The 15858-nt window shown below is 47.3% G+C and overlaps 1 protein-coding gene across 3 annotated transcripts; it reads right to left on the bottom strand.

Annotated features, from left to right (window-relative positions):
• Nucleotides 1–220: 220 nt before the first annotated feature.
• On the bottom strand, nucleotides 221–15854 carry MPL (MPL proto-oncogene, thrombopoietin receptor). Of its 3 annotated transcripts, none has more exons than XM_044301653.1 (12): nucleotides 15562–15854; nucleotides 14743–14917; nucleotides 10784–10974; nucleotides 9975–10120; nucleotides 9726–9882; nucleotides 8908–9019; nucleotides 7727–7890; nucleotides 6235–6377; nucleotides 5885–6044; nucleotides 5375–5462; nucleotides 3998–4085; nucleotides 221–1003 (listed from the first exon to the last, which is right to left on the bottom strand). In XM_044301653.1, exons 1-12 carry the CDS (start codon nucleotides 15656–15658, stop codon nucleotides 977–979), a joined length of 1548 nt encoding a protein of 515 aa, XP_044157588.1. In that variant the 5' UTR covers nucleotides 15659–15854; the 3' UTR covers nucleotides 221–976. The 3 variants fall into 3 exon arrangements, with proteins under 3 accessions (XP_044157588.1, XP_044157586.1, XP_044157587.1); XM_044301651.1 differs by lacking the exon at nucleotides 221–1003 and adding an exon at nucleotides 1948–3233 and having other exon boundaries at nucleotides 15562–15853; XM_044301652.1 differs by lacking the exon at nucleotides 221–1003 and adding an exon at nucleotides 1950–3233 and having other exon boundaries at nucleotides 10784–10953; nucleotides 15562–15851.
• Between the last annotated feature and the right edge of the window lie 4 nt (nucleotides 15855–15858).

Here is a 15858-nt window from a genome sequence, read left to right as displayed (position 1 = left end):
ACACCTGAGTTTCCCAGGATGCATTCATCAATCTTTTCCAAACAATGTAGAATACAAAGTGCAACCCCCAGATGTCTGATGAGTTAAAAAATGTTTATTCCAGTGGAAGAAATTTTAAATAAATACAAACTGTAATAAAAAAAAAATGCTTTTGGCCTCAACCACTTTATCTGACTTTTATGTTGGCAAACGTGGAAGAGGTGCTTCAAAAATATGGTGCTTATTCTGAACACTTTATTTCTCAATATATTTACATAAGACAAAATACACTGATAAACTTCCTTCTTGCCTGAAGCCACCACTAGGGGGAGCTGAGTGCATAGGAATGTATACAATTACAATGGAAGCTGTAATTATCTCTTTGCATTGAGCTCCCAAAAGTGGCAGCTGCATGAAAATGCAGTATTTTCATGCAGGGACAAGAAGAAGAAGTTTAAGCCTGTATGACTGACGAAAGGGAAGCGTTCCCTCCTGGCAATCGCCTGCTCACTAGCGGAGGAGACCACTGCTATTACATGCAGCGATGTCCTCCTCAGCATGAGGAGAAGCGATCATGATGACATCGCTCGCCCCCTTGATCTGCCGCTGCTTAAAAATCATAATTGCCCAAAGAATATGTTTTTGATCATTCATTTGGCAACGGATTTCCCTGCAAGATGAGCGCTAACGAGCATTTGTATGAACACTCATTAGGTGTAATGCAGGCTTTAGTGCTGAGCAGTCCTTCCTCCGGCTCGTAGCAGTCGCAGGGTCTGTCCATATTGCACCATGAGGACGAGCGACTGCAGTAACCATTGCTCAGCCCCGCACAGTGGAGGCGATGGCTTCATGTAAATGCAGCTTTTCACCTCCGGGCGATTATCGGGAAGGATGGATTGTACCGCCGAGCCGACCTGTTCATGAAGCAGAGTCAAACCAGGTTGTCTCAAGCCCAGCACGTTCTTCCAGCTCCTGTCACTACATGTCTCCTCCTCTATTACTCAGGTATGAGGAGCCGCTTCACCTGCGTCACCCAGAAGACAATGAAAAATATACATTAATGTATGCAGAAAATATTTTATTTAAGAATTTCACCCAGATCCTCCTGGGGCTGAATACATCGGCGAGTGCAGAGATATTCCAAGATTTCTCTGCTGCATTCTAGGGTTTGTCTATCACAACATGTACATGACAGCATTGGTTAAAGGACCGGCCCGGCGCCAGGTTATCGGATATTCTGGATTACTGGGCTGTCATAGAGGGCCTCCAGGAACAGCAGGATTGCACTATGGCTGATGATTCTTATACAATTCTCAGATTATAAGAATTTTTGGATTATAGGAATTTTACCATACAAGGAATACATATTATGTGGTTAATTTCTGCAATAGGGCCACGTGGCGATGTCTCTGTCCGACCTTGCATCTTCTGAATTATACTGACATAACGCTGTCAGTATAATGCAGTAGATGCAAGGTCTTGCATAGACACACAGCATTATACATCTGTATAATATTTGGTGAGTGCCGCTGTCTCCTTCTCCTCTCTCTCCTGAATACATAAATCTGTATAATACCTTGTGCTCCTTGGAAACAGCAGTGTCCATAATGGGAAATCACGCTCAGACACCAAGTGTGATTTCCGCACAAGACACGTTTGTCTAAAATTATATCAAGAGGAATAGGAAAAAACGTTCTGGAACCTCCGCTATTTAGGGGTCCCCACTATATCTCCCCATCCCCATTATATCTCCCGGCATGCACATGCATACACGTGGATACGCCATGTTATATAGATATATAATATGATATGTTACATATGTGCAGGGGAACGCCACCTGGGTACCACAAGGGCAGGTAAAGCACAGGCCCTGGACGTTGCTGTATGATGGTGGGAATGCAATGATATATCACCTCCCTTGTAGATGAGCTGCACTGAAGATAGCGGGAAATGCGCTGTTGATATACTGCACTGCGATATCCATGTAGGTGTGTGTACTGGAAGCAATACTGAGGTTGTGCTGCCGTCTACTGGTCATTTGTAGTATTAGTGTTGGATAAGGTAGGTGCACAAGGACGTTTTAGTCACCTGACTCAGGCTACTTTCACACTAGTGTTAATATTTTCCGGTATTGAGATCCGTCATAGGGTCAATGCAAATAGAAAAGAAGAACAAAATATAAATAATAATGTTTATTACATTATCAGATTAGATGAAGTGTTACTTATAGGGAGTCTGAACTTCATTGCAACAAATGATACATCATAACAGTTCTATATACAATATGTTACACTGTTACATTCTGCAGACTTCCCGCCCTGCAGTAACTATCATGGCAGACATGGGAGCCTGTAGAAGGATCACGTGAGAATCCCATCCATTGCTCATTTTTTTCATGTGACGCCACCCCAGCTTCGTCATTTGTGGGATCCACTAGAAAAAAATAAGTCCTTCCCTGTCTATAGAAGCAATCCCCCATGATATCCTATAAGGAGGTCCGCATAATGGGGAAGATCCTTCCATCAGTAGTTTTAGATCAGTGAAAAGGACACAGCTTTAATGTTGTTAAGAAAATATTGTAATCACTTTATAAGAGCCGAAAGTAAAAACAAAAAACAAACAACTAATCCGAAACTGAGGACTAATGAGGAGAGCAAATGAAAAAGTAAAAGGAAGAATAAAAGAAAAATGGTGGCTAGGGCTATATCATCTGCTGTCTTCAACCTGTGGCTCTTTAGTGGTTGCAAAACTACAACTCCCAGCATGCCTTGATAACCTATAGCTGTCAGCGGACACTAGGAGTTGCAGTTTCAGTCACAGGTTGGAGATTACTGCTCTGTTCCACGTCTCCTCCAAAAAACGGTGCCAATTTTTAAAGATTTGCCCCAATTAGAATGGATCCATAGTAATCGCTAAAGTCATATCCAATGTTTTCAGGACTGATATCTTCATTCCTATACAGTGTTCATGTCAATGTGCCTTTGTCATCATCACAGCGCGCTCCAGACAGTGGGCAGGTACGTCTTATTGGTGAGGCCACTGGGAGGCTGACTATGGGCGCTGAGGTCTGGATTCACCTCCAGAGGCTCCAGGTTTGGCCAGTATTCCTCATTCTGGTAGCTCAGTGGAGCCAGCTGAACATAGTCCCGGGATACCTGCGGACCTTCACTGGTTAGCGTCAGTTCACAGAGGATCTCCAAACGTGACGGCTGCGCGGCTTCCTCGAGAGGCTTCTCATACGGAGTAGATTCAGGCTGGGAGAAGAACACAGTGGTCACACAATAAGGCCTCATGCACACGACCGTTGTGTGCACCCGTGGCCATTTTTTTCACGGCCAACGGTTCACGGGCCCATTCAAGTCAATGGGTCCGTGAAAATCACGGATGCACACAAGATTGTCATCCGTGTCCGTGATCCGTGTCCGTGATCCGTTTTTTCCTATCATTTTAATGGCAAACTTGACTTAGATTTTTTTTTCATCTTTCATGTCCGTGGATCCTCCAAAAATCACGGCAGACCCACGGAAGAAAAAACGGGCACGGATCACGGTACAACGGAACCAAGTTTTGCGGGACGTTTAAAAATACGTTCGTGTGCATGAGGCCTAATCGTATTGCAGCCATATTAACTCTCATGGGGAAAATGTCACCGGGTCAATTCCTTTCTTCTTCTTGTCTCATTTATGCCCAATCAGGTCTCTAAATTGTTGTTTTTTTTTAACCAGTCTAACTGCAAAATATGCTGGGAAGTGTAGTGTTATAGCGAGAACAGTGCAGGAGACGTAGCTAACGTCTCATCTGGCTTAGAGTTTCTTATAAAACCATAAAGCTAGAGCCGGGGCCATAACTTCTGGAACAGAGATACCATATTCTGTAGGAGCAGTAATTATGGCCACATTGCTGCACAGAGTTAAAATTTTAATCTACATTTCAAAAGATGTCAATTGCAGGAATCCTTAAATTATATTGATGCTGACAACTTAGTATTTATGATAATGAAGTCTTACTGGGAGTTTACCTGATACTGTTTCTGGATCTCAGCCAGGAATGTGTCCAGCACTCGGTGAAGATTCGGTAAAGGAGGCCACAACTTGTCTTTCAGCTTCCTAAAGAAAAAGTATCTTATAAACATGAAATATTCTATAGAATTACACACAGGTATTTACATTAATATACTATGACGTATTGTTTTTGCTGCAGTTTGGCCATGACCAGAGCAACATCTTGGCGTTATTTTGCCAGGTCTAAAGATTCACATTGCTGTTTCCATCCCTGTACCTAGTCAGAGTGGCTGGTAGGTGCCTTGCCTTCCCCCTACAACAATGCCCCTGGAAGCTGCATTGCTACAGAAGTTACAATATAGCAAATAAGACCTACAAACAAATCTTAATCAGACAATAAAAGGAGGAGATAAAGACACTCAGGGATCACCCACAGAGCCATGTACCTGCAGCTCCACAGGAAATACCCACTGAGCAGTAAACCTGCAACTCCAACTCCATAGGAAAAACCCACTTATTTCTAGACCTGCAGCTCCACAGGGATCACCGACTGATCTCTGAACCTGCAGCTCCACAGGTGACACCCACTGACCCCCATCCTGCAGCTCCACAGGGATCACCAACTGATCTCTGAACCTGCAGCTCCACAGGTGACACCCATTGAGCTCTAGACCTGCAGCTCCACAGGTGACACCCACTGAGCTCTGAACCTGCAGCTCCACCACCCACTGAGCTCTGAACCTGCAGCTCCACAGATGACACCCACTGACCCCCATCCTGCAGCTCCACAGGGATCACCCCTGAGCTCTAGACCTGCAGCTCCACAGGTGACACCCACTGACCCCCATCCTGCAGCTCCACAGGGATTACCGACTGATCTCTGAACCTGCAGCTCCACAGGTGACACCCACTGAGCTCTAGACCTGCAGCTCCACGGGTTACACCCACTGACCCCCATCCTGAAGCTCCACAGGGATCACCGACTGATCTCTGAACCTGCAGCTCCACAGGTGACACCCACTGTGCTCTGAACCTGCAGCTCCACAGGGATCACCGACTGATCTCTGAACCTGCAGCTCCACAGGGATCACCGACTGATCTCTGAACCTGCAGCTCCACAGGTGACACCCACTGACCCCTATCCTGCAGCTCCACAAGGATCACCGACTGATCTCTGAACCTGCAGCTCCACAGGTGACACCGACTGATCTCTGAACCTGCAGCTCCACAGGTGACACCCACTGAACTCTAGACCTGCAGCTCCTCAGGTGACACCCACTGACCCCCATCCTGCAGCTCCACAGGGATCACCGACTGATCTCTGAACCTGCATCTCCACAAGCAGACATGTCAGGGAAAGCAGGTCTTAAAAGAAGATGTTCTTTTTTACTTGCCTATAAAGTGAGGGGAAGACACAAGGCAGGCAAAGTACAGCAGCCAGGAAAATGAGAATGGAAATGATGATCACTGGAGTCACCCAGGCTGCAAAAGAGGAACACACCGTAATATTTACTGATCGGCTATGACAGCTTCCATTAGTGTTATGACCCAGCTTTCCTACAAGCCTGAATGGCAGATGTGCTTAGTTCATATTTAGCATAATTTGACCTTTTCCTGGGTGATAACCTTTTTGAAAATGTTTAATGGTGGGCACACTGGTTTCCACTTATTGTTTCTGTGTACAGATATATACATATATTGACTTCAGATTGACTTTATTTTTGGTGGCCATCCCTGTCACTATACAGCATATTCCAATCACTTCTTTCCTGTGAGAGTTTTGCTGCACATCCCCATGGAATTACAAAGCTGATCTTCTACCAAACCGATTTCATATTACACGTGGTTTTGTTTTCTGGTGCCCTTATACAGAACCTACAACCCTCCTGAATTATATTTCTCACCAATACTGGAAGGAGATTTGGTGGAGACTCTTGCAGACCACTGGCTCCAGGATCCTTGGATTTCCTCTTGGTTGGGACTTGCTCTGATTTGCAGGGTATAGCTTGTGTCAGAGACCATGGACATCAGCTTGCTGTTAACTCCAGACGGGACCTGCAGAGTCTGATATAAAGCACACTAAGCGCCCAAGTTCACAGTGTGCTGCCACAGCCAGACATGTAACCGGAAGTCTATGCAATATCTGTAACAGGGCCCCCTCAGCCAAATACACTTCCCAACCATGTCTCGACCACCTCACCCACTGCCATGGCCCCCGCTCCTTCTCATCTCATCCTCTCATCTTATACTTTACCGTCCAGGACTTCTCATTGTCAATTGAAAAGCGGATCTGATAGATCAGGTGTTTTCCGAGAACTGGAATTGGACTTGTCCAGTTAAGAGCCAGCTTGTTCCCAGGCAGTCGGTGGAGGTGCAGCTCTGGGGCTGGTGGGAGCACTGTGTTCAGGAAAAACAGAGTTAGTTTTCTACTAGGATATACGCAGAATTTACAAATAATAAGGAAACAATTAGCTACCCCTCCTGGGATCTCCTCAGGGGCTGGACATGCTCTCTTGTGAGCCACCTGGGCAGTGATGGAACTAGAACTGACTACACCCCACAGCAAGTTTTTGAAACAAGCTTCCTGCCACACACCTCAGAACGGACCCCCCCCCCCCCCATACTACATACTACACACTACACTATGACCTGGCGCACACTACGCCCTGTCCTCCTCCCAAGCCCTTTCCTGATTTCGCGTCCTATAGTAGCTGCTTTGCCTTCTTTCATGGTAGCTACGCCCCTGCACCTTGGGATCTCCTCAGGGGCTAGACAAGCTTTCATGATGCTCAAGGCAGGAATTCCAGAAATGTCCTCCTCTCAGTCCTTGAACCACATTTGGCTCTGCCACTCATAAATATTGGGAAACACTGGGGGTGTCCCAAGCTGATACAGGGTAGTTTGATCACCCCAAGAGGGGTACCTTGTGGAAATGGAAAATTAATGAGAAAAATGCCTTCAATACCTGATGGCTGGAGGACTCCCTCCTGTACTCATGTTCACATGTAATGTGCCTGGTTCACCAGCAGGTGGCAGCAAACACGGCAGAGCTGTATGTAGATAGAATGGAACTTACCATCCTCTGGAGAGAAGTGGGCGGGCCCTACTTCCTGCAGGAAGGGTGGGGACCAGTTAGTTCCAGTCTAGCTTACCCCCGCTGCTATGGAAAGGGTGTGCAGAGGCACGTCTCTGCTTGATGTGCCCGTGCCAGGCAGAGCACCTTAAGCTCTGCTGGCCATGGAGGCCAAAGCTTAAAGCCTCAAGAGCCAAGTGGAAAGTTCCCTGGCATAACCTATAGACTACAAAGAGAAGTGCAGCATACAGAAGAAGCTGAGTTATACAGCCAGCCTGTCAGTACAGCAGAGTCAGAGAGCAACAAAGACATAGCAGAGTTGAGTTTGCCTGCCAGTTTAATGCTAAAGCCTGCTGGAACCAAGACAAATCCTGAAACTATTTGGAGAAATGTTTATTCAAGTAAAGCGGCCATTGAACTTCATCTCAAAGTCTGGACTCCAGTTATTCTTTTATCCCTCAATCATTACCCCTATTTATTGCTTCGGAGCCAAAGCCTGGGGTCCAGCCGTATCCAGGTAGGAGCACCGTGACACACATAAAGACACAGATAGGCCGCAGTATACCACTCGGCATTCCTACACCTGGGAAGTTATATAGAGGGCCCTGGTCGGAGGCGCCCGTTGCACATCTGGACCTGCAGTCAATGTAGTCTTGTCCTGAGGAGCACTTACCTACATGGTTGATCCAGAAGGGCTTATGATAATATAAGTCTTCCTTCCCATCCACAAACGTTACTTTCAGTGTCACAGACATGGACCTGTCGTTTCTTGATGGGAACACACAGTGACAGTCCTTCAGATGTGCAGAGTCCTCGCACGGCTGCCACGTGGAGGTGCTGCGTAAAGGAAAAAAGAGTATCTGACATCAGATCGGACAAGATATAAGCCTTGTAGTGGATTTGGGTCATCTTGGTGCTACATGACGAGGGGACATCCTCTGCGTCTGGAGGAAAGAAGGTTTGTACACAAACATAGAAGAGGACTCTTTACGGTAAGAGCAGTGAGACTATGGAACTCTCTGCCTGAGGAGGTGGTGATGGTGAGTACAATAAAGGAGTTCAGGAGGGGCCTGGATGTATTTCTGGAGTGTAATAATATTACAGGCTATAGCTACTAGAGAGGGGTCGCTGATCCAGGGAGTTATTCCGATTGGAGTCGGGAAGGAATTTTATTCCCCTAAAGTGGGCATCCTCAAACTGCGGCCCTCCAGCTGTTGTAAAACTACAACTCTCACAATGCCCTTCTGTAGGCTGATACCTGTAGGAGTTCGGGCATGCTGGGAGTGGTAGTTTTGCAACAGCTGGAGGGCCGCAGTTTGAGGATGCATGCCCTAAAGTGAGGAAAATTGGCTTCAACCTCATATGTTTTTTTCGCCTTCCTCTGGATCAACTTCCAGGATAACAGGCCAAACTGGACGAACGGAGGGCTATTTTCGGCCTTATGTACTATGTTACTATGTTAAGACATAATGCCCCTGCAAGGCTGCCCCCCACCACCCATATGTAGAAGGCAACACATAGAGCTATCCTCAGTCTGTGTGAGAGGTTAGACTTGCTTACGGATATCTTACATGGAGAAGAAGACCTGATGCTCACGAGGTGCAGAACTCTAGATTGTAGGGGGAACCCCATAATGCAGCCACCAGCCCCATCTGTCATGGGCGCCAAAACTAGCGCATGGTGGCACTAGTAGCAGATCATGTAGTGGAGGACGCCAGCGCTGCAGAGGCGTCTACTGACTACAATCCCCAACATCTCATATGGCATCATTCCATAAGACACTATAGCATCTATTTCTGCTCCATGTCTTGCTGGTTGATGCATGGATTGAGCTATGAGACATCTCACACCTACCTCTCTTGTCCATATCTATAGTGCACCTGGAGGAAAGCGGCGTCCATCTTTTCATCCCACTTGCAGCAGACCTGAGAGAGGTCAGAGGTGAAGCAGTGGAGCCCGATGTTTTCTGGGAAGAGCAACGTATCTCAGGATTAGTTTCTCTGACCATGGCAGAACATCCTGCAGCACACCTTCACAAAATAAGGAATCTGCTTTTCTGTAACTGCTTTGAAATAATTTATTGTAACAAGCTCTGCTGCACTGTAAAGCATGGTGTCCAGGGCAGGTCTCAAACAACCAATCCACAGACTCTAGATGGGAGAGTCCCCAGTTATCTCCACATGTCTGCCCCTGACCCCCACACTGGTACCTCTTACATGACCCATGACTTTGAATGAAACAAAAAACCTATTTTTTGCGCAGCTCACCTTCAATTTGCGTAATCCAGACACTCCCATAATATGAAGAAAAAGGCAGCACGGACAAATCCCCCGATCTGGGTTTACGAGAGACTTCAGTAACACATTTTCAATTGGTCCAGCGCCTTGGAATTTAACGTAAACGTCCCCCGAGGACACGATGGAGGTTTTTATTTAGGTAAATAAAAGTCACGTTTTATTTTCAATTCCAAGGCACTGGACCTACTGAAAAGTGTGACGTCATAAATGAGGAACACAGGATGACCGGTTCGGCTGCCAATATCCACCCACATCAAAGGGTCCATGGGCTGAGATATGGGGAGCTGTTTGTCTGCAGGGTCACAGGTGGGGAATCCGCCAAACAGCACCTAATATCTTAGCTTCCCTGTGAGGCTGACCGCAGACTCTACCTACCTGCAAACTCCAGACTATTGAAGGTGACAGCCTCGGACCAGGAACCCCATAGCGATGGCTTCTCCGCCTTCCATGATGTGCGGACCCGGAGGTGGTAGAGCTGAATGGGCCTGAGGTGCGGGAGCAGAACCTCCTTCATCTCCTCCGCTATTACAGACTGTACAGAAACATAAGGCGGAGGCAGGAGGTTATAGGTGTGCATTAGGGTGGGGAGAGGGGCCCTGCAGGTGCAGGAGGAAGGTCGCCCACCTCGTGCTGCTCCTCAGTCGACCAGAACTGGACCTCGTATTTGAACATGAAATTCATATCCATATCCGGAGGTTTCCAGGTGACTCGGAACCGTTCAGTACTTTCTTCCCACACGACCTTTATGTCCTGCGGAGGCGGTAATATCGCTGCAAGACAAAGCATGGTGAAGCCGTGGAGGAGAATTACTGACCTCCCCCCCCCCCCCCCCCGGCTGCCAGGAGGAGCAGAGAGAGGGATGGGGGGCTCACGGGAGACAGCTACTTCCTGCCCCAGAGACTAAGGGCAGGAGGAAGAGACTGCACAGAGCGACTGCACAGGAGGAGGAGACTGCACAGAGCGACTGCACAGGAGGAGGAGACTGCACAGAGCGACTGCACAGGAGGAGGAGACTGCACACAGCAACTGCACAGGAGGAGGAGACTGCACACCGCGACTGCACAGGAGGAAGAGACTGCACAGAGCGACTGCACAGGAGGAAGAGACTGCACACCGCGACTGCACAGGAGGAAGAGACTGCACAGAGCGACTGCACAGGAGGAGGAGACTGCACACGGTGACTGCACAGGAGGAGGAGACTGCACACGGTGACTGCACTGCGACTACACAGGAGGAAGAGACTGCACATAAGGAGTCAGTGGTACAGGTGGGTCTTAGTTTCCGGACCGCCGTGCACTGACAGGACGTTATATTACATCATTTGGATACACTTTTATGGCAGCCTGTACTCTGCACCCTCCCGGCACAGTGTAGACTGCGCTAATAAAACAGGCAGTGCCCAGATACCTGCAGGAAAAGTCCTGAGCTCTTACCAAAAAGCTCTAATTCGAATGTGCGGCTGCGCAGGGTCTGGTTTGTCATCTTGTCCTTCACACAAACATTAAGGTCATTGAACAGGACGACCTCGTCCTCCTCGCAGACGTAGAGGGTGCGACGACCAGGACCCGTCTGTACCGAGAGCTCACAGTCCTTCTCCGATTCCCTGTGGGGAATGAAAACAAGTCTGATCTTTTAGTGTCCAATCATCATTCATTGTAGCATCAATTGAATTTCACTTTTAGGTTTAGTTTTTCTCAGTTTTTTTTTCTTTTTTTTGGGGGGGGGGGGGGGTGCTTGGGCAGCGTCTATCTTAAAGTTGAGCTCCGGATCTGGTGGAGAACTGTTAGGGGGTGAATATGCTTTCATTTTCTTGCTGGCCAGCAAACCTCTCTCTCCGTCCACTATTACTTCTGCAGACAGACTAAGGCATTGTTCACACTAACATCCAGCAGCCGAGTGTGAGACGCCTGCAACCAAGTGTGAGACGCCTGCAACCAAGTGTGAGACGCCTGCAGCCGAGTGTGAGACGCCTGCATTACAGAGTGTGAGACGCCTGCAGCCGAGTGACCTCGTGAGGCAGAGCTGCAGAAAGTGTTTTGGTTTCTTTAGTATAACTGCTATTTAATGATACATTAGACTGTAGGCTCCTCTGTAACAAGTTATTATGTTTCATTTGTAACATTTGTTTTGGAACTGTAAAGTGTGTGTATCCCTTTAAGGGCTCATGCACACAAACGTATTTTCTTTCCGCTTCTTTTCCTTCTTTTTTTTCCGGACCGTATGCGGAACCATTCACTTCAATGGGTCCGCAAAAACAACGGAAGGTACTCAGTGTGCATTCCGTTTCCATTTCCGTATTTCCATTCCGCAAAAAAGTAGTGCATGTTTCATTATTTTCTACAAATCACGGTCCAAGGCCCCATTCAAGTCAATGGGTCCGCAAAAAATACGGAACGCACATGAAACACATCCGTATGTCATCCGTATTCTGCGGATCCATACTGTAGAAATGCTATGCCCAGCCCATATTGCTCATGTGTTTGGTGATTAATAAGTTACTGTTTCAGTTTCTGATCCGCAAAAAACGGATCGCATACGGAAACCATACGGATATGTTTTGTGGAATAACGGAACGGAAGAGGACTTAAATCAGAGAGAAAAAAATAACTGAGATATGGAACAACGGATCCGTGAAAAACGGACCGCAAAACAACAACGGTCGTGTGCATGAGCCCTAAGGTTGTGATCCTGAGTTTTGTGTACTTAAAGGTACCTGAGTAATGTGCTAGGAATCCAGGAATTCAGAGTGTTAGTACCCGCTCACTGACCGTATGTCTCGGAGGGCATACGGTCGAGTGCATGAGCCCTCAGCTGGACACTGGGGGAGCTACTTGCTATCAAGGTAGTTACAAATACCCATGAAGATAATTTATTTTGTTTTTGTTTGTTTTTTGCTTTATTTTTGCTCAAAATAAAAATGAGCGTGGCTTTTGCCAAAAACTGAGTTTAGACTGTTTTTACCGGCATATACACCCACATCTCAACAAGCAGGGCCGTCTTTAATATTGATTGGACCCTGGGCAAAAATGTACTTGGGCCCCCTGGATCCCGCCTTCCCACACCTTAGCAGGCAATCACGCCTCCACCACAACACACACACAAAAATCCACACATCTGGTAGAGTCCAGTGAATGGCTGTAAATACTTCCAGTTCTGAAGACTCCAGCGGCTCAGGATCAGTGCTCTGGGCAGCTGGGCTCAGGCTGGAAGTGGGCACCGCCCTGCAGGACGGAGACCAGGGCTCGGCTCACCCTAGTGTTACAGTGCACCCCAGCACCCCACAGTATGCAGTATAGCACCCTATAGTATACGGCACCACACAGTATGCAGTATAGCACCCCACACTATACAGTACCCCACAGTATATAGTAGAGCAGTATAGCAGCCCACAGTATACAGAACCTCACGGTATACTACACCTCACTGTATACAGCACCCCAAACTATACACGATACAGCCCCCCACACTATACAGTACAGCAGTATAGCACTCCCCCCCACTATACAGGCCCCCCCCCACTATACAGGCCCCCCACAGTATACAGCCCACCACACAGTATACAGCCCACCACACAGTATACAGGCCCCCACACAGTATACAGGCTGCCACCCCCCCCCCCCCCCACACAGTATACAGCCCACCACACAATATACAGCCCATTACACAATATAGCCCACCACACAATATACAGCCCACCACACAGTATACAGCCCACCACACAATATACAGCCCACCACACAGTATACAGCACCCCACTATACAGTAGTTTACAGTATATTAACATAACAGCCCCTGTCATCTTTTTCTGATGTAATCTTTACACAAAAAAGCTCCACAGTTAACTTCTGCAACACTCAGTAGGACCTGTGATGACCTCATAGCCATGTGACCAGTAATTGCTAGGTTACTGGTCACATGGTAATGATGTCATTAAGGTCCTAGAGCAAAACTCATTAAGGTCCTAGAATTAAGGTCATTAACACAGTACGATCATGATGCCTGTGTAGCCGACAGCCTGACACCCGGGGCAGTAGCTAGCAGGGCTCAAGAGGCAGCTGCCTTGGGCCCCCCAGGAGCAACTGGGCCCAGGGCAGCTGCCCCTTTTGCCCCTTGGTAAAGACGGCCCTGTCAACAAGTACCACTATTAGGCCTATTTAGAAGGGACGATACAGCAGCTGATTGTCGGGAAGGAAGTGTTCCTTCCCAACAATCACCTGCTCGTCAGTGGAGGAGACACATTTACATGCAGCGATCTCCTCCACAGTATGGGGAGCAGTGATCACTAATGCATCGCTCGTCCCCATACAGACTCGTTGTTTGCCGGCAGATGATTTTTGTGCTTGCATGATTCATACGATTACTGGATGAACAAGCGAAACACTTCTTCATCAGGTAATTGGCAGCACTTTTACACTGCCAGATAATTGCTAATGAGCATTCCTATGAACTCTCGTTAGCGATTATCTGGCGGCATCTCGGCCCATGCAAACGGTCCTTTAGTCTCACGGTTATATTGTCTGGTCTGCATTTGTATCTATAGGTACAAGAATACTTTGTGTCTCATTTATTATCAGTGAACGGAAACGTTCTTTTTGTAGATCCAGAAGCTGAAGACTTGTACAGGCCTGATACATCTCACAGCTGAGGGTTTGTCACAGTTGTATCCACTCTAGATATTCCTTCCTGAGCTAAACACATAAGCAGCAGAGACTGGCGCTTCCCTGTCCTGAGTCTTTGTTACAGTGCATCAGTGCATAACAGACTGTTATGCACACAAACGCATTTTCTTTCCGTGTCCCTTCGGGGGTTTTTTGCGGACCGTATGCGGAACCATTCATTTCAATGGGTCTGCAAAAAAAAAAAAACGGACAAGGATAGTACTGTTCTATGAAGGACCAGCTGTTCTGTTCCATAAAATACGGAATGCGCACACGGATGTCATCCGTATTTTTTGCGGATCCGTTTTTTGCTGACCGCAAAAAACATACGGTCGTGCGCATGACCCTAAAACTGACACAGGATTGTCTAGACTGGATACAGTTGTAACAAACCCCCATCTGTGAGAAGTATTGGATCAGGAAGTGTGTTCAGAGTCTGGTTGCCAAAAAGAGCATTTCTGTTCAATGACAGTTGTCAGAGATCTTGAAAATGGTGAAGAATTGAAGCATAAAGTAAAAAGTGTATGAATGTGAAGGAGAGCTCAGGGGATATGGGATCAGACAGCAGGGAAGGGTCTGTGCAAACTGGTGACTGGGTGACCAAAGACTCCACAAGACTCCTGCAAAATGGTGGACTATAAGTGCAACTTACTGTCCCCAATTCCAGCAAAAAGAAGCGGACAGGACAATTGTGAGCGACTTCTCACACTGATCGATCAGTCTCAGATACATACTTATCATAGCTGTAATGAAATCTATAGGGAGCATCTTCCCTTCCTGCATCAGCATCTGTCAGCAGCTCCTCAGCATCTGTCAGCAGCTCCTCAGCCGCCCAGTAACAGGTGACAGATTCCAGGTTTCTGGAGAAACAATGAGGGACGTCATGGTCTCCAGATAAGAGGATGAGGTCTGCAAAACATGAGATATGGGCCCAGCATAAGGACAAGTTCCGTACATTCATACCTGAGAGCACAGACAGCAGAGGCCCCTGTACAAGTATGTGGTCCCCAGCAGAATAGTGAGTGCAGCTCTGGAGTATAATACAGAATGTAACTCAGGACCTGTACAGGATAAGTAATGTATGTACACAGTGACTGCACCAGCAGAAAAGTGAGTGCAGCTCTGGAGTATAATGCAGGATGTAACTCAGGATCAGTACAGGATAAGTAATGTATGTACACAGTGACTGCACCAGCAGAATAGTGAGTGCAGCTCTGGAGTATAATACAGGATGTAACTCAGGATCAGTACAGGATAAGTAATGTATGTACACAGTGACTGCACCAGCAGAATAGTGAGTGCAGCTCTGGAGTATAATACAGGATGTAACTCAGGATCAGTACAGGATAAGTAATCTATGTACACAGTGACTGCACCAGCAGAATAGTGAGTGCAGCTCTGGAGTATAGTACAGGATGTAACTCAGGATCAGTACAGGATAAGTAATGTATGTACACAGTGACTGCACCAGCAGAATAGTGAGTGCAGCTCTGGGGTCTATAATACATGGCACCATTCTTGAGAACCAGAAGATGCTCAGCTCCAGCACTTACCTTCTTCTGTAACTTTGTATTTTACAGCAGAGCAGAGCAAGATGAAGAACGTGCACAAGGTGACAGGTAGATGTCTTCTCCTCATGGTTCCAGACATGTTTAGGTTTAGAAGCTGTAGCTCTTGATGTTCTGTCCACACTTATCTAACGCGGTGGCTTGCAGCTTCAGGAAACCCCTTTCTTGAGGGGTAAAGGGGTGGCCCCATGAAGCAGCAGCATGTGGTAAACACGGTGACAGTGACATGGCCGAGGCCTCCGTGCATCCTGTTAGTGGCTGGTGCAGGAGGGTGAAGCCTGA

This window comes from Bufo gargarizans, chromosome 7, assembly GCF_014858855.1.
Source record: "Bufo gargarizans isolate SCDJY-AF-19 chromosome 7, ASM1485885v1, whole genome shotgun sequence".
Classification (NCBI taxonomy): domain Eukaryota; kingdom Metazoa; phylum Chordata; class Amphibia; order Anura; family Bufonidae; genus Bufo; species Bufo gargarizans.
The sequence above is the reverse complement of the archived record's forward strand: the minus strand, read 5'-3'. Positions and strand labels throughout refer to the sequence as shown.